We start from the raw sequence: 20,297 nt of genomic DNA on the forward strand, positions 1-20,297 counted from the left end.
GACCGTATCTACGCTGTAACCAAGTTACGGTCAACAAAAATATTTAAGTCGTTTCAGAACTAAATCTCCCACCTAACCAAACATCTTTAAATTAATAGAAGTCACGATAAACAGCGTAAAAGGAAATATATGTGTGGTATTTTGAAATTTTAATATGGATATCAAAACTGTGTTTCTTGCCTTGATTGTCTGTTGTTACCTTTCATCCTTATGCCTTTAGACAAGCAGTCTGGCTGTAAGAACCTTTCTGTTGCTCTGTTATTGTATTTTCGGTCATTTTTGACTCAGTGTCTAGCTTATATATATCGTTTTTATCAATGACAATAACATCGAATTGAATGACCTTTCAAATGCTTACATCAATGGACAGTTTAACTCACATGTTTATGTATTTCAGAGACGTAATAAAAACGAATACATGTGTCAAAAAATCATTAAGGGCAAAAATACTTGTAAATAAAAATAGTATGACTATTAGAGGAGAACTTAGCCAGATGTGCCACCAAAATATCGAATATCAATATATCATACAATACTGAGCTCTTCCTCAATTTCGTCTTATTTGACCACGTTAAACCACATCATGCTTGAACAGCTCATGTGTTTTCTTGTTCCATTTTTTCGAAAAACATATGTTTATGAAATAATTTTAAAGAAATAAATTTCTAGAACGAAACTTATATTTGAGTAACTTCTAAATAATAATGAGTTATATCAACTTTTATGACATTAATTAAACACTTCAAATAGTCAACAACATTAAACATTTGAAACAAATTAAAATTTGAATTGCTTCTTTCCCTGTGTACACTATACATTTATTTTAAACAAATAACGCAGTTGCGTTATCATTTTAATATGTTTTTGCCGTACAAGGACTTTAAGTGTATAAGATGCAACATGACTGAACTGCATTATTCAATGTCTAATACCATAGTCCATGTCAATTTCGCATTGAATAATGAAATCATCAGCTTTCAAATTTTTATTTGGCAGGATTCCCATCAGTCTTAACAAAAACAAATTACACATAGTTTATTAAAAGTAGAAATAAGCAATCAAATAAGCAATCAAAAATGATAAAAAACTCGATTAAACATGATATTACTTATACTAGTTATAAGTACTTGAGACTGTGTAATAACCTCTTTGGGATCGAAGGACATACTCCTTACTACACAAAAACGCAGATAGTAATCGAATGGGTGTCCAACGTGCACATTCGTGAATTTGTTAATTAAGGTAAAACTGTAGATAGCGTCTTAAACTTAATAAGGAAGAACGACGTGCGGAATAGAGTTTTATTTCTCCTTAAGAGACTTTGATAGAATTTATTGTCAACTATGTTACCACAGTCTCCAAACCCTTAAATGTCTGCAAAACCGATTTGTACTCTCAATATACACGGTGACACAATATGATTTCTTTTCTATCATGTTACGAGCTGCAACGGTGGTTCTTGACTTGATAAGCGTGCGTTGATGATGCCACATCTTTTTTCTGGTAAGTGAAGATCGGCCTTCTTGTCACCTAAACAAACACATAAAAAGAACTAGTTAAAGGTATCAAGGAAGAACAAGTAGGAAACGGACGACTTGGGTGAGCTTTGCATGCTGTTCGCTTTAATAACCTATACAAACAACTACCATGCAATTGCACTTTAGCAGAAAGGGCAACCTTGGTTTGTCCATCTGGTGTATTTGAGATCGTTTCTTGTTTATGGAGCGCCCTTGTATAGCACTGTGGTTGTTCCGTTCTAGAATATTTCATTAATTTGAAAATGACATGATGCAATACATACTTAAAATTGCAAAAGGTTGTACAAATTTGACAGGGTAATTTATTTACAAATGTATTGTGTTAACGCCTGTTAACGCCGGGCATACCATTTAATACCGTGTTCTCCATTTCAGCATGTTTTGTGGTGAAATTCGAAAACGGACTTTTTAAATAGCGTACATCAAAGCTGTACGATGAACTTAAATATCTGTTCTATCAAACGAATGGCGAGGAGATTATGAATACACCTTATTCACATACATGTTTTAAATCGTCATTGTCAACTGAACAAAAAATAAAACAGGATTTAAAAAAATGACTAGAAGTATTTTTCAACAAAGTCAGCATTGCTCAATGTTTTTTTTTTCATACAGATAGGCACATTGTTTCATAGTAAAACAATTTAAATAATCTGATTCTGGCCGACAGATATCGTTTTTATTAGTATTTCTATTTACTTTTTCAAAGTTGATATTCAATTTGATCTTAAATCAGTTTTTGTTATACAATGAATAGTTACAATTATTTTATAGTGATTTTTCTCTTACAATCTTAGACTTCAGTACCTTGCCTTGTTCCTGTAATGGTTTACATTCGAGTATTGTTTGACTTCTGGACTTGTCCCTAAGGTTTTCATTTAACTATTGAAAATGTTATTTGTCTTTTGTATAGTTTTGTCCAAAATATCAGATATTTACCAAGCAGGAAACTTATTAAAACTAAATACCTGGGAAAATATTGATTTCGTCTGTCTGCTGTACGCGTGCCTTCAGTGCCTGTAATATGAAAACATCAACACTTAGATCACACCGGAAATAAATCGAAAAAATCAATTTTAAATTAAATAAAACGTGTTCATATATGAATGAACCTTCGACTTGTTATGGAAAATGTTGTGACACTAATGTGTAGTCAAGTGAACATAATTCATCTTACCGAGTTTGGTAAAAACCCCTTCACATTATTTTACCCTTTGCTTTATTATTCCACAAGCCCCTCTCTGCCCTCAAATAGGATGTTGCCGTCGTTTGTAAGTGGCATCTTCTGCTGCATACATACTTACTCGTGTGGTTGTCCAATACGATGAAGTACAGTTCCCTATTAGGTTCGGTTCGCCTAATGAAGAGTCAGAAAAACGCTTAAAATAAAACGTTGTTTTATCGTGGTTTTCTGCAATGTTCTATACATTTGTAATGAGATGATTACCTTAACGACTGCACATGCAATATTTAAATTACTTCCCGAATCCTCTCCAATTTGTCCACGAGGCAATTTGTTTTTGTATTTCTCTATTGACATTTATATTGTTTTCAATACAACAAAGTATTGACGCCGAGATTGATAAAACTAACAATTTTACAATAGGGTCTTAGAAATGAATTTTAATCAGTTTTTTTTAAGTTCGTTATCGAATAAATGAAATCACATTCCCCGTTCAAAGGCCGCATACGATGGTTAGTTCTTAACATTGACCATATCTCTTATCTTCTGCTTATGATGCATGGCCATTATAGAGATTGGGATAATCTCTGTAAGAATTTGATACCTCATATAAGTATCAAAAAATGAAATCACCAGTTCAAATGATGATCTATATTTCAAATATGTAGATAATAAATGTTTTTAATAGACAGTATTGTTCGATTTGACAAGATATCATACGCTCCATATTTCAAGCATTCTGAACAATGCATTATAATGTCTCCATGGCCTTTCATGAAGCGGTTTTGATAAATGTACAAAGAGTAAGAGATTTAGTGCTTAAAAAGAGGTTTGCGAACAATGAATATTTATTGCTTTTGTTGGCAGCCTTTTGCGCATTTATGCTGATTATGCTATCGTAAATATGACCTATGAGATACAGAACACAAAGCATGCAATGACGAAGACGATGAATATTAGGAGGACATTATTGACCCATAGAATGAAATTCGGACTTCTTCTGGTTTTGAAAACAGGAACCCGAGGGAGTAATCGTTTTCTAGAATAAGTGAAACAGAAACATATTTATTTATAACTAAAACATTATTATGTACATGGAATGGTTATGTTATAGCCAAAATGAATATATATACAGTCAATTTAATAAATAAATATGATTAACACCTGAATTTTTTAATTTCGTACTCGTTTAAAACTGCATTTTTTTACTGTTTAAAAATTCTAAAAACAAACAACCTTGGCAAATATGTTAACACATCTATGTTACCAATGTTACCAATTGTGTGCCATAATAAACTCTTATAATAATAATAATGCATGCACATAATTGCCACAGACACGTTTTCACATGACATGGTATAATAATAAATTAGGATGATTATATTTTCATGTCTACCATCACCATTCCTTTACTCTTTCATTAAGGTATAACACTGAAATCATGACACATCCAGGGGTGAATATATCCAAACACCGAGCAACATCATTTCGAATGGCATTGTTTTTCGTCCTTTCACATATTTACATTTTTGTCAGGAATAAAGGAATAGTGATGTTTGGGTGAGTTTACTGTCTTGTATCCTGTCAATAGACTGGCTACTGGAAGCTGCTGATTAAAGTCTAAAACTCGTCTTACAATGCAAACTTGTTTTACCGGATGAAGGTTTTGATATCATCACCATTTGCCATAGTACACTCTCTCGTCAAATATGCCGAGTTGGAAAGAAATAAAAGAAAACGTATTTTGAGATTTGAAGGGAACTAAAAAAATGCATGCGTTATAAAGTTTCCATACGTTTTCTTTTTCTTTTCTCGTTACTCGACTCTTTGACTTGTGATTTTATTTCGAATGGTGCTAAATACAATACCTTTATACAATATAACAGTTTCGCACTGACAGATTACCTGACTTTAACACAAGTAGTCCAGCAACCATATTTCCTAAGGAAAGGGCTAAAGTTATTTACACAAACACATACTTATGTATGGAAAATACCTCGGTATCAGAAATAACAATTTAACCCTTAGTATATGTAGTTTTACGTTTGATTCAATTCAGATGTATATCTACGTAATGGTTACCGGTTATTTACTGTTCTGATATTTGTAAACGACAATAATACGTGTACGATAGCAATGATGATCTATTCTGTGACTTATACAGAACAACAATAGATATTCTGAAACCTTTCATTCATCAGTTCAACCCTAATCAAAGAAGGTTTCTTGCTTGTAGAAATAAGAATTTCTTTGGGTTTATAATCAGTCTGACATAAATACGCATAACGCTGATATTGTGACTGTTTCTAATTAACTAAATTGTAAAGGGTTTTCATTATTCTTTGAGAAATATGTAATATATATTTACAGTTTCTTTAACCTAATTAAACACCAATATTTGAATTTAGAGTTCTAATAAACATCGGTACAGCAAAATATTTAAGGTTAAGGAAACATTTCAGAATGATTCACTGAGAGCATTGATGCTAGCTTCACGAATATCTTATACCAGAAAAGAGTTTCCAGCTTGAAATCCTACTCCTCGATTAGACTGTTAGACTGATAACCAAACCCGATACCTGAAATATTCTTTCTTCGTATGTAATACGATATTTATTACCCGCCTGAAATCCGGTACTTCGATTAGACTGATTAAAAATAACAACCCAATCAGATAAATGAAGAATGTTTGCGACTTAAGTTTGTTTCTGAAACTAGGCCCTGACCCAAAAATGCTAAAGTCCTTTCTCAAGCTCTATCTCAACTAACTTTTCATCAAACAGCACGACATATTTCAAAAGAAACTCAGCAGTCTTTAATGAATAATGTTGATTAAAAATATGAAAACGTAATAAATAACGTAATAAAAACCTAAGAAAAAATGAATACTAATTGTTTCTTGTTAATTATTATTATACAGTTGATGATCAATTATTTTAATCAAAATAATCTATCAAAAAAGTGAGTTTTTAAATATAGTATAGACATATAAGTTTTTTAGAGATTGGTAAATGACTTCAGTATGTTTGTGACATTGGGGCCTGGTTTCAAATATTCTGCACCTTGGAAATTAACTCCACTGCACCAGTTTTGTGAGAAACGCCAAAACGTGTAAAACATTTACTCAAGCATTACTCGTGCGCGGGAATAAAGGGCGCTGAATTATATTTAAATGGCAGCATTTGCACCAGTAAAGTTCTCACATGCCATAAAGACAGAAAGGCAACATTTGCTTTACTCTTAACGTAAGTGATTGTTTACTTAATATAGCCATTATCAGTATGATTTGATACCTAAATGATAGTTGGATATAGGTTAGAGATGACTATGCCGTACTGTTTGTAATCACACATGGCATAATCAAATATGCCACCTCACATCAGATGGCATCGACAGAACAACATCAAACGGAAATATGACATGCATCATCATCATCATCATCATCATCATCATCATCATCATCATCATCATCAGAAACAACATTATCGTTATCACAAACATAATCATTTTGATCATCATTATCACCCCTTCTTCACGTCATCGCCGTTGATTGTTGCAATTAGCCGTTTTGACTATATGACGTTCCATCAAAACAGACAAGATGGCGGACCAAAGCGAATCCTCAGCGGGAAGTGAAGGAAATTTCGCCGTAAACTTCTTTAAAGAGCTGCTCTCGAGTCCTTTAAACCTGGCATTACTTGGGCTTTGTGGCTTTCTTTTGTACAAAATCGTCATTGGTCAAAGAAAACCAGATGCAGCTCGACCAAAGGAACCAGAACTTTCAAAAATGAAAAAGCAAGATATGACATTGGAACAGTTGCGTGAATATGACGGCAAAGGTCCAGAAGGGCGGATCTTGTTGGCGGCCAATGGGAAAATTTTCGATGTCACGCGAGGCAAACGATTCTATGGGCCAGGTATTTTGGTAGATCGTGAACAATTAATAAGTAATGTGCAAATGTCAGTCAATGAAAAGTTTGTTGCATCACCTAATTTCATTTTGACATAACATCATATTAAACATTAGTTAAGTCGATAATGAATTATAATTGAGAATACAAATTAATAAATAAATAGACAATAGAGTATCTAGTTGAGATCAGGAAAACAATATGGAAGAGAATATGACAAATAATTAAAAAGTGCACATCTCATTTACAATCAAAACATGACAAATTCAGTCAATGTTTGAACCCTGTTATCATGAAGAAATTGATGTGAGTTATTCTGAATAGTCTCATTTATTTATTTTTCTTTCGTTTCTTTTTTAGGAGGTCCTTATGGATTGTTTGCTGGTCGCAATGCTTCGAGGGCGCTTGCAACTTTCTCAATGTCTGAGGATGTGTTTAGAAATGAATACGATGACCTGTCTGATTTGAGCAGCATGCAAATGGAGAGTGTCAGGGAGTGGGAAATGCAATTCACAGGTAAAATGAAAAATATCCAATCACTGTCTTTTAAGATTTCCTCCAACTGTACATAGAAAAAACTAAAAGAAGGCTTAGATGTAATATTTTTTAAGGAATGCATTTAATTTGAATGTATCAATTCTTCATTCTTTTTTTTTTATGCCATCATGTGACATACAGTACACTCAACGAGTTAGACCCACTTTCCGTTTCCCTCCGCGGATTTTTGCTATCGCGGCCAACACAATAATTTTATCGACTGTCCGGGTTCCTCGGAGTTTGAATTTAAGGCCCTCGGAGGGTGATCAGTCGACCGAAGAATAACGAACTCGGCGTTCCTCGGAGGGGTTAACTCCGCGAAACTCTGCGGACACTAGATAAGAATCTACGCTAAAGTTATATTTATTTTATTAAAATTTTCAACCGATTACGACAGCTCCAGTAAATTGCTATTATTATTTTTTCTCTGCCCGTTTTGCATGAAGTTAGCTTACCACAAGAATGCAGTTGTATTTCACTAGTTGCACATGCATCTTATAAACGTGTTTTTGCTAATGACTGATAAACACATTTGTTCCTAGAAAATCTAGGTTACACATTTTCGGAAAATCAGAAGGTCAAACACGCGTTCAAAGTTCACAGTGCATGGTTTTGAAGGCCTTCTTGCCTCGTTTTCTGTGGAAAATTCCATGAAACGTCATAGCTATTTTTAACCACCAATAATAAATAGTATATTCTACATTGTATTGATCACGCGCTTGACGTAAGAGGTCATGGTTCAGAATCGTGTAAATCAGGGATGATAAAATTCCGGATTAATCCGGAATTCCGGATTGAACGCCTCACAGATCGATTTTGAGAATGATATAAATCCGTTGAGTTTTTCTAAGGGGGGATGGGGTACAGGGAGCGAATCGAGCTCGGTTCGAACCATTTGGGTACGAAAGGTTAGTTTTCCGGAAGTGTTTAGCCGGAAATTAACGAACAAATTTACGTCTATGCAAACAAGCTATATGATTGGTTTAGATAGCATCGGGTGATTACGGATAAAAACGACAGGACTAGAAGACAGTACCCGGATATGACATCGGAAAAGAAAACATTGGAAAAAAGCGATCCGCACTAACTCGAAAACTTCTTAAAACATGGATTCGTTCAGTTAAAGGTATATTTGCTAATCAATTTAAAGAGAATTTCCCAAAACGTTTTATAAGTTTAATATCATATTTGTTATCTAGTTTCTTATATGTTAAGAGAATATGATCAACTCGGAATGGCTTTTACGCATGTAGCAATATTTCGGACATCCCAATTCGGATTATGTCAAAATAATGGATTTTTTTTAACATTTTTTGGGGGCAGATTGAAGTTAACGCTGTATATCGTTTCTTATTCGTTTGGTATACCATTTTTCAGAATGGAGTTCGCCACGCAAAAAGACAATGTCAGGGAGATTGATAAGGACTCCAGAAACAAATGGCAATGGGACTGGCTAGAAACTGACCAGATGCAACAGTATTTGAGAAAGACAAAAGTACCCGGGCAAGCTTTCTGCACAATATGCAACAAAACACTTCAGTACCAGTCTGGCGGAAAGAAAGATCTCAAACGACACATGGATTCCCCACCCCACCTCCTAGCTATAAGATCTGTGGAAACAAGCTACAGCCTAGAAGGTTTGATTTTATTGCTGGTGTTAAATTGTTTTAAACATATGTTTTTCATTAATTCCTCTTAAAAATCTTTAGAGCAGTCAGTTTATTTTCTAAAGAAAACAGTTCAACAAAACTTGTTGAGAACCCAGTTTGAGTGAAATTTATTTTTTATTTTTGTAATTTGTATTGCCAGGTATGTTGATGGGTCCAAAAGCCAGGGATGAACAGACAGCCCAGCCAGTGCGTCCAGTTGTTCCTGTCAATGACCGTCGGTTCAATGCGGAGGCCATGATACTTGGATTTATGGCTGAACATGACCTTCCATAATCCCTGGCACCACATTTAGCCAGTCTTACTCAGACACTTGCCAAAGACACAAAAGCTCTCAGTGAATTAAAACTTCAAAGGTGTACAGCATCATATAAGATGACCTTCGGAGTGGCAAGCCATTTCAATGATGAACTTGTGAAGGAGTTACGTGAAACTCGGTTTTGTTTGAACTTAGACGAGTCAACAAACACGAACAATGAGAAAATTGTTGCTGTGCTTGTCAGCTTTTTTTCTTCTGTAGAGAAAGAAATAGTGGTGAGACATTTGGCCTCCTTTAAAATCACAAGGGCTGATTCTGAATCAATTTTCAAGGAATTGGAAAGCCTGTTTGACAGACTTGAACTGCCATGGGACAATCTAGTAAGTGTGCTACTGGACTCGTGTAACACCTTGAGGGGGAAAAAATCTGGCTTGGAGACGAGAATACGTCAACTTGTCCCTCACCTCATAGACATTGATGGTGACACTGTCCACCATGTCCACAACGCTGCCAAAGCATTCACAGGCCCATTTGGATATTACTTGGAATCACTGTTCAATACAATCCACAGTGATTTTCACTGGTCCACTGACCTGCGCGAGGAACTTGAAACAATCTGTGAGTTGATTGGGGTGAAGTTCACGATGCCAGAGCGATTCACTAGCCATAGATTTCTTTATGCGTACAACCTAGCAGTGGATACAGCAAGGCTGTTTGACGCTTACACACTGTTTTACTTCCAGTTCCTATCTAAGGAGGAAAGGAAGGTAAACTCCGCTGTTTATAGTGCTATTTTGGAGAAGAGACATGCATCTGAACAGAGCAAAGAAGAAATGGATTTGATTGGGGCTCGCCTTCGCAAGAAGAAAATGACCAAAGATGGTAAAGAACGGAAACAGAAAGCCATCAACAAGCTGTTCGACCAGCGAAAAAAGACAAAAATGCTTCTTGGCATCTATATGTCAGCCTTGGAATGCCTCAAGGAGTATTCTGTTCTCTTTCAAGGAAAACAGCCAATGGTCCATAAGCTCCATGACTGCCAGGTGAGCCTGCTTAAGCAGTTTCTGGGGTTTTTTGTCAAGCCAGAGAAGATTCCTGAATCAGTGAAATTGCTTAAGGAATTTGAACTAGCTTCTTCTGTACTTCTACCAAAGATGGACATGTTTATGGGCTTTGTTGCCCATCAGATAGCAAAAAAGAAACAGAAAGACCATGTGGTTGTGGAAGTGTTGGAATCATTGCAAGAAGGGTTCATGAAATGTGGGGCAGTGCTTTTGAAACAAAATGCCCATCACAACACCACTTCTGAGGAATGTATCTGCAATTGATCCAAAGGTGCGAGGACACAGCCTTGCCATCCGTCACCTCAAGGAACTACCAAACCAATTGAAGGTTCTTACAGATGATGAAAATGAGCAGTACATGAAGGAGATCTACAAGTACCAGCTTGACCCAACACTGCCAGAATTCACTGAGGCAACTACCAGAATAGATCATTGGTGGGGATCTTTAACTGACTACCCTGTTATGAAAAAGGTGGCACTGACAGTTGAAGGTGTTTTTAATATCATGGGTGATATTATAGACAGCAAGTCGAGTAGATTAGACATACAGAGTGTAAATGCAATACAGAACATTAAGTCTGCCTTAAAATCAAAGAGCACCACTTCTGTCAAATACTTCGAGAGAGAAGATACTCTGTACACTCCAGTTGTTCAAGGCCTTGTTGGTAAAATGAGCAAGGCTGGAAAGATGCGAAACATTGAACTTAAAAAAAAACGAGAGATTGCAGCTTCAAGACATGCACGGCTTGACATTATGGAACGAGAGATTGTGACCAAAACCAAAGCAAGAGAAATCGTGTCAGAAAATGTGAAAAGGTCAAGAAATGAGCACTCCGAATACATAAAAAGAGGGATGAAAACCAGATGAAATGTTTTGTAACATGGTTAAATGTGTGCTAGTTAACTTTGCTATTATTTATAAATGTGCTGAAAGTATAGACATTCTAAAATGTTGTTTTGTTCTGTATGTATGTTGTATACAATTCCTTGTCATTGTATAAGTTTCTCCCTAAAATATATCATGTACTCATTAACATGGTTCTCATTTACACATGCACTGGGTGACTCTCACATTGAACTGCTTTAGGTGAAAATGATCATGTGCTATAATTTATTCTTCAGCAGTGAATTGTATAAAACTGGTAAAGTCTTTGGTTAGGTTGAATTTGACCAAGCTATTTGTTGATTGGTCAATATTTATACAAAAAATAAATATTAACCAATCAAATCATTTATATGTGCAAACTAGACTTAAGGTAACCTTTTGACAACTTATCCAAGTTTTGTACAATTTGCTGCAGTACTTGAATTATGATTCTGTTTTGAGTTAAACTTGATTGTACAACTCAAATGTTCAGAATTACATGTACTCAAACATTTAGAGTTGGATTGAATTTGATAGTTACATGCATACTCAAATGTTTGTGTCATGGATAATTGTTATCTTCTAGTCCTTGTTCTATTTATTTAATTGAAATATGTAAATACTGTGTAATAATTCAAGCAATTGAAATGTAATAGATTTTAGAATCTTGATATGATTGAAGATACAATATTTATTTACAGGAGGCCAAGGCAAATGTTGACAAATTAATATATATACAAATTTACATGTATAGTGCTTTCATGTGATTCATTTATCATGACATTGATATTAATGCTTATAACATGGGATGTGGATATGACTCTTGCCTGCAATTATTATGTATTTATTGCAATATTATTTTTTTCTTCCAAATGTGTTGTTTTCAATTTTTTTAAATGTATCAGTAATATAAATAATAATTTATGATATTATATTCTCAATAAATGTGCAGATAATGGAATAAACACTCTTAGATATTAAAATTGAGTAGGTAACACTTTTTCAATAAACATTTGCAAGCTTGATGATTGATGTTGTACATTATTTCTTAATCAAACATCCTACAGTGAAGACTACTCATACACAGAACGTCAGGTACATGTCTTATGCCTGTGACTTCAGGTAAAAAAAAAGTAAATTTGACTATGTTCAAAGACAAAGGTGTAAAACTTTACTGCTTACATGTGTAGATTCATGGTAATTGTTCTGGTTGTGGATGTCTCCTATTGAACATAATTATATCTACCAGACTGAAAGGTGTACTTCTTGAACACTATTCTAAGGCAAAAATGGAATTAGAAACCCTGAAATACTGAAAGCTTCAGGGGGCTTCGCCCCCCTTGTCCCCCCACCAGGGCTTTGCCCTGGACCCATCGGGGGCCTTCGGCGGCCCCCTGAACCCCCGGCAGATTTTTTCAGGATTGGCAGTTTGGCTCTGTTATCATCCCTGTAAATAGTCGGCTGCTTTATGATGCAATAACTTAGTGGTTATACTTTAATGATTCAATGTTTATAATTCAAGACTATATTCAATTGGCGTTTACGGACATAAATACAAATTAAACGTTGGTACCTGTAAGAATCTTTTACGCTTAACAATGTGGATAAGCATAAAAATAAATAACTTTTAAACAAGAATGATTTCTTGCTTATCTGATTAGACTTGGAGTTCCGCCGGGGGATCATAAAATCGGACGATTTTCAACGCTATCGTTCATATTAAACTCGGCGGTAAGCCAGCCACTCGAAGGAACTTGGGGGGATTTTAGCGAGGGCAACAGTTTTACCCTCGGAGGAAACCCGCGATCATCAACTTTATCCCTCGGAGTGAGCGAGGAAAGTGGGTCCAACTCGTTGAGTGTACTGTATATGTTACACAAATGAATTGAAAGGATTCATAAAAGGACTTGATTAAATGCAGTTTTAGTTAATTAAGTCTTATCAATGCTTTATTTTAAAAAAATGAATAATGGTAAAATGTCAAAGCAATATGAAGGAGATTCAAGACTGATTTAATTAAGATTGAAATTTATTTCACTGAGATATGTATTTTACTGAGTGATCACATAAAGGAATACTTCAATGAGTGGAGTATCACAGATGAAAAATATTTTAGAAATTGACAATTTCATTGGTGTTAAGTCAAAAAATCACATAAGAAGCATAACATTGTTATATTATTTCAAATTTTTTAGACTAAACCTAACCATAAGCAGTAAAATTGTTAGAATTTATAAAAAAAATACTCCAGTGTAGGGTTTTAGTTTATGAGGAGACCAGTATTAGCACCTCTCTTCATCCATAGAAATATTGCTCAACACTGTCAAATATTTCTTTTGTTTGGATTAAAACTGATAATAAGATTATACATTCTTACAAACTTAATATATTCTGCAGTTGAAACGAAATAGTACTTCAGTTGAATACAATTTCTAACATTTAACACAATTTCTAACATTTTCTTTCAAATTCATTATGTTAAAAATCTTCACTGCCTAAGACAATGTGCCTGTTTCACTCTAAGCACCCTGTCCATTTTCTGCAGCACCCAGTCTTTTGGATAAAACCCTAGCAGTGAAAATAACAGCATTAAAAAAAACATATTATCTTTACCAAAAACATTGAAAAGAAAGAAAAAACATGATTCTTTTACCAGAATCATATAAAAAAAAACTTAATTGAAATTATTCCATTTTTTAAATAACTGCAGATGAAATTAAAACATTTCTGATTTATTTACTCTGTCTATTTAACTGTTTTGTGAGTTAACTAGGATTTTTTTGTATGAAACAGACTGTATTACATGTTTTTCAGAGAAGTAGGACTAAGGTAGGGTGGTCGACTTTTAAAGCACAGGGAGCAGCCTTATTCACCGTTTCTTTTTAACTGTTTTTTGAGTGAAATTGTAAATTTTATATGAGAAGGACTGTATTGTGTGTTTTTCAGAGAAGTATGACTACGTTGGTCGACTACTTAAGCCAGGGGAGCAGCCAAGAGAGTATTCTGACACAGAGGATGAGCAAAGTGAAGACAAATCAGAATCTGAGAAGAAAGCGGACTGAACCACATGGCCATGTCTAGTCTTGTTTCTGGCCTCATATACACACACAATAATTATTACTGAACCTTTGCAAAAAGGGTACTAGGGTTCAAAACATATTGCTTTGAAATTTATGTTCCATAAAAACTACATTTTGCTTAAACGTCTGAATATATTGGCATTATAAACTACTGACTTGCCTGTTATTACAAGTTGTATAGCAGTGAAAGATTGCATGTGGTCCAAGTTCATTGTTCTCCATTGGTTTATTGCAGCCAATTGTATTAAACTGGATAAATATTTGGTTTGGTTAAAGATAGCCAAAACAAATACTGATTGGTCAATATTTTTCTGAAATTTAAATGTGCAAATAAGATTCAAAGACTGCCTGTTTTGCCAACTTTTTTATTTTTTGTCTTGGAATGAGCAAAATTTTGCGCAAATGTCTGAAAACAAGTGCTATAAGAAGGCTAAGATCGCAGTTCTTCATATTAATGGTGGAAAAATGAAGTATTATGGCTAAAAGCGTGACTAACACTAAGAAAATTGAATTTCTCGGCCATTTTTCGAACAGTTGAGATCTGGTCTATTGTGAGTTATCTTATATGACTGAATTGAAGGCATTGATGCCAAAATCAGCAGATTCTGAGATAAAAACTAAATATATGTCAAATCTGTGAGAGTGCAGCTTTGGGACAACTTATCAAAGTTTTGTTCAGCTGGCTGCAGGCGATTTGTATGGTGTACAAATGGAGTAGTTGCGTCTGCTTTTAAAGCTTTTGTGTTGAATATTTGTTGTGTGATTATGATTGACTTATTTATCAAAGCATTGGTTAATTTAATATGGCCCCATTTCTATTTTAATTTTGGTTAGAGAATCAACCTTTTCAAAAATATCTAGGGAAGCTACATGTAGGTTGACTTCTGTATCAAAGCATTCGTAAAACCATATTTTACAGTTGACTCTATATACAATGTACAAGACCTTTAGGCCACATGTTCTTTTGAATGACTGTCTTAAAACAAATAAAATAAATCCAGTTTTGCATATTTGCTTTTCAAATTTTTCAAAATTTAATTAGTGTTTTTTTATTTATTTATTTTTCTATTTAAAAACAGAAAAGTAAGTTCAGCAGGTTCCAGTAACGAAAAATAAAATGCTCTTTGCAGTATTGCATCAATGACTAAGGTTTTAAACTCTTAAGATCCATAATAAAACCACAGATATGATGAAAAGTCCTTGAACTTTGATTCTGGCTCATGACTTGACCTTGCTGTTAAAACTGTTCTTATCTCGATATGTGTCAGTTTTATATGACAAAAGCCCTGTATGGATGTTTTATTTGTTGCATATTTGAATTATCATTATAACGTTGTTCTTAATATGTCGGTGTGAACTAATATGAATTGTGTTGATTCATTGTTTTTGTCTGATGTATGTACATGTCCATTCCTCGGTATTTTCATATTGGTGGGATTTTTCGCTAAATTCTTGGTGCTGTCCTCTTTCCGGCCTTTTCTCTCTGAACGAGAAAATCTAAATTACAATAGATTTAAATGTAGATATTTTACTGATAGCTTAATTCTTAGAAACAATTTCATCGATTGCATTTAAAACTTTCCTTAGGTCACACCAAGTTAATATTTGTTTGATGGATTTTTCACACTTTTTAAAGAACTTCTTTGGGTAATGCCTAAAAACATACACAAGAAGAATTAAATTATAGCTATTCAGGATTATCATTCTAAATACAAGTAGTAACTTTCGAAAAAACATGGTTTTGCATTTATCAGCTCTTGTTTTTTGAAACAAAATTGAATAGTTTTATTCTTTTTGCGCCCTCTTGACAATATTAATCCAATAATTAAAAATTAAATTGGTGTTGCCTTAGCTAGTAGCTTGTTTACAGTGAAGCAATAAATGTGATTTAGAATGTAATTATATTGATTTCTTATGTAATTATATTGATTTCTTACGGATATTCTGTCTTATTATCGATCTTCATTCCATGAAAATGTGTTCAAGTGTCTGTTTATGTTGTAACAGTAGAATAGTGGTAGCAGGTGGAGATCCCATTCATCCAACCTATTTAAAAAATTTAAACAGTTAACTCTTTTGCAAATAATAGAAATTACGGTCCTTTAAATTATTCGACATAGAAATTGTGGTTAAGGTTTTGCCAGTAAGCACACATAAGTTAATATCTCAACAACGACTTTATGTATTACATTAAGACTTTATACAAATGTTCTCAACCATCCAACCTACATGTACTTAATAAATTAAGTTAGATAAACTTGGACTGGTGATCAGATGTTCATGCAGCATTAAACTTACAAGTTTCTACACTCATTTTAATTGTGGAATGTAAAGTGACGAAACAAATCTTTTTGTAAGAAAGTACATGTAACACATACCAAGCATGAATTTTTATGATCAGTGTGTAGTTGGATGCATAAAGATTTGTTTGAGATTTTATTGTACAACTCATGTTTTGCTGTTGAACCCTGTAATAGTTTCTTGGTTTCTTGTTCAGTATGTTATTAGTATTGGCAAGACTATTCGTACCTACATGTATGTAAAAACATTCATAAATTTTAAAGTTGAAACAGAAATAAAGCTGTTGGTATAATAGGGAATGAGGTGTGCTCCCACATCTTATATATCAAAATTTTCAAACATATCCAAAAACTGAAAGTCACATTTGTTGATAACTAGTAACAAGCTTATTTATATTTTTAGTCATTATCTTAATTTTAAATTACTATTAAATTCAACATACTTTAATGCATCCTCTGTACCCAAATGTATTCATAACATAAATGTATGGTACCCTGTGCAAATTGGCTAGCGAAACTTTGTAAATCTTGAATATTTGTAAGCATTTCAAGCATTGGCCAATAAATTGCCAATAACAAAAAGGAAAGAATCTCTTTTGTAGAGAGCTATCAGGGAATTTAACAAAAAAAATATTGGTGTCCTGTCTTAAATGATTTAAAAGCTGCGATCTCATTTCATCATTTGGAACCGATATTACATCTGTAACATATCAGCCATTTTTGTACTACATAGGTGCGTCTCATGCAACCTCATTTTTATTCAGGATTAGAGATCTTTACAGCCGATTTGCCCAGGGTATCATATATGTTATGAAAACGCTTGGGTGCCAAGGATGACTTAAATGGTATTATGCAGGTAAAGCCTCAATAAGAACAACCATGAATGCATATTTTGTAAAAGGAGGCTTTATGTTAACTAATGTTAACTATTGAATTGTTATTTTGTTTGATTATGGGATAAAACATGAAATGCGGGCTTTGTTAATATTACTTTGATATACTTCAGTTATTAAACAAAGCTCTTTCTGTCTGTGATTACCGTTATCAGTAATTTTCTTGCCAACAGAGGCGTTGCAAAACACTAAATGTACTTGTTTGTGTAGCTATGCGTATACCTACAAGTTGCAGTTAGTCCTAGAAATTGTTCACAAAATCTCTCACATAAAATGCATTCCTGGTGATTGTGTAATGCACTGTCCTTGATGACTTAGCCACGGCCTGTAAAGTTCAGGATTTATCCAGAGATACTGGGATTGATAGCTTTTTCTTTTTTTTTGCTCTGACATTTGCATAAAAAACTGTAGGAAGTACCATGAAATAAATCTAAATGACTTTGGAAAACACATACTGCTTAAAATTTGTAAAATGTGCACACTTCTGGATGACATAGCAAAGGGAAATAACCCTGAACTTTTAAATTTTAATAGACTATTGTACAGTTGTGAAGAAAGTTTTTTGCTGGGACATTTGCATTAAAAGCTGTGGGAAGTACCTTGAAATGAAAATAAATGACAGCACTTTTTCACTGCTTTGGGCATAAATCTCTTCATTCTGAAAAAGACCCCTGGCTATATTTCAGGATTGACAATTATTAGCTATTAGATCCTCTGTGTAGCACTCAATATGAAGTTTGCACATACATGTATAAGTAGCATTTTGCAACCTTCCTAATGGCTTTAAATTTCAGTTCCATTGTTTATGTAACTGTTTTTATATACTTATGTTACTAGTACTTATTTATAATTTTTTCATTGGGAACGTTTTTCTATACAGATGTCTTTAACACAATATTAAACAGTTTACCATGTCAGAATTTATGCATGTATTTTGTTACATTTGTAAAAGAATAAATTTCACAATCATATATATAAAACGGTTAGGTACATGCATATATCATATTTAATGGACCAAAGCAAGACATACTCCTGGAGACAAAGTCAATGTGATGTAACTTCTTATGGTACATAAAACAGGAAAACAACATCATCCATCTGTTAGTGTTTTAAATGAACTGCAGCAAGCAGTAATAGGTATTATCGTAAAATTTCAAAATTGGCAATTTATATGTGAAATAAATTTTATATAAGAAATATAAAAGAACCTATGACCTTCAATATTGTCACGCTGTTGGAATTTCCATTTTTTTTAGTTGCAGGAAATTATGACATCATATTTGCTGCAAGAAACTATGACATCATATTTGCTGCAGGAATCTATGACATCATATTTGCTGCAGGAAACTATGACATCATATTTGCTGCAGGAATCTATGACATCATATTTGCTGCAGGAAACTATGACATCATATTTGCTGCAGGAAATTATGACATCATATTTGCTGCAAGAAACTATGACATCATATTTGCTGCAGGAATCTATGACATCATATTTGCTGCAGGAAACTATGACATCATATTGGCTGCTGATGTCATAAAAACTATAAGACTTATTATTGCTCGTTGGGGTTTAAATGAATGAGTTTATCTAATGGTTTAAATATCCATGGTTATAGTATTTATCTTGTGACAAAAGTAGTTTTGTTAATGTATTGTTCACTGTTTTAAAAGACCTTGTTACACATGCAAGTTTGATTTCAAGATATAAATTTCGAAAAATATATGTTACAAAAGATAACTTTTCTAAAGTGTGTATCAGGTAATTTTGAAAGCAGTCACGTTATTTTTTTATCATCAAGTGTTAAGTGTGACGTGATAAGTGTGACGGCAATAATTTCTGTACAAGAAAGGGAAGTAATGGCCGTGTGGAGTTTGATCATATACATGTACAAGCATTGATGAAAGTTGTCAGGCAGTTATCACATACAAATATAGTACTTGAAGTATTTTATCACAAATTATCATGATAATCATGTTTTTTTTTGGCATAGCCGTTCAAAGAAAGATAGTTAATTTGACAAAATTGGTGCAGTCTTTGGGAATGTTACAGAAAAAAATGTTATTTCATGTTTATTTTCTCTGTAATGTTCAAAATGGCTGTGCCTATAATGTTAGTATCAACTATTGTTCTTTGAATGACTAAGCCCAAAATACTTCTTAAACATGTTTAAATCACTTTGAAACAAAAAAAACCTGCTCAACTTTTCGCACCACATTATTCCACAATGAACATTATGATGTTATTACCGAAGCTTTATTTTCAAAGCATGCATTAAAGGCGCACAATATAGATTGATGAAAAATTATTATTTTTTCACTTTAATGCAACTTTATGTTGAACGCATTTGACTTTTACGGTCCAAAAAAAAAAGTGTACAATTTGAATAAAGATAAAAAATATTTGCCTTTTTATACATGTTTTTCTTTAAATTAATATCTCCATCCCCAATTTAAATAGTGCACAATTATTGCTTATATTATCTTATAATAATGCATAATAATAACAAAAAATGTTTTTACTTCAACCTATGTTTTGCGCCTTTAATAAATAGTATTTTTTCTTACAAACAGGATGCCATACTGTATACAATTTTAAATTTACTAGATGCTATTTTCTTATAGAAAATATGTGTTTATTTATTTGTGTTGTAAATAACATTGAGGCTTTAACATTGAATAAAAATAAATTAAAGGTTTGTAATTTCTATTATCTGTATTCCTGACCTTAATTTCAGATTATGAACAAAGGAAGTGGGTACTTCATAATGGGTTATCGAAAGGTCATGGTCATTAGTTTGAAAATAAAAGATCTCAATAATTTTAACTGAATCTCAACGACATTGTATGACATGTATTCTAATCATGCCGACCTTCATCTGGTTGTATGCAATGCATGAAATAAAGGCAACAAATACTGTGAACATTTTAATAGATAAGAGTATTAAGCTGCACTCACAAATTTAACATTTTTACAACTTTTTCATTTTCTTGTCATGG

General features: G+C 33.4%; 1 protein-coding gene across 1 annotated transcript; it reads left to right on the forward strand.

The window, feature by feature from the left end:
- Positions 1 to 6,322: 6,322 nt before the first annotated feature.
- Positions 6,323 to 19,996, forward strand: LOC128227691 (membrane-associated progesterone receptor component 1-like). The gene is made up of 3 exons (XM_052938454.1): positions 6,323 to 6,638; positions 6,993 to 7,148; positions 13,971 to 19,996. The coding sequence occupies exons 1-3, from the start codon at positions 6,323 to 6,325 to the stop codon at positions 14,084 to 14,086; spliced, it is 588 nt and encodes a 195-aa protein (XP_052794414.1). The 3' UTR covers positions 14,087 to 19,996.
- The last annotated feature ends 301 nt before the right edge of the window (positions 19,997 to 20,297 follow it).

The sequence above is a fragment of the Mya arenaria genome, chromosome 3 (assembly GCF_026914265.1).
Source record: "Mya arenaria isolate MELC-2E11 chromosome 3, ASM2691426v1".
NCBI classification, from domain to species: Eukaryota; Metazoa; Mollusca; class Bivalvia; order Myida; family Myidae; genus Mya; species Mya arenaria.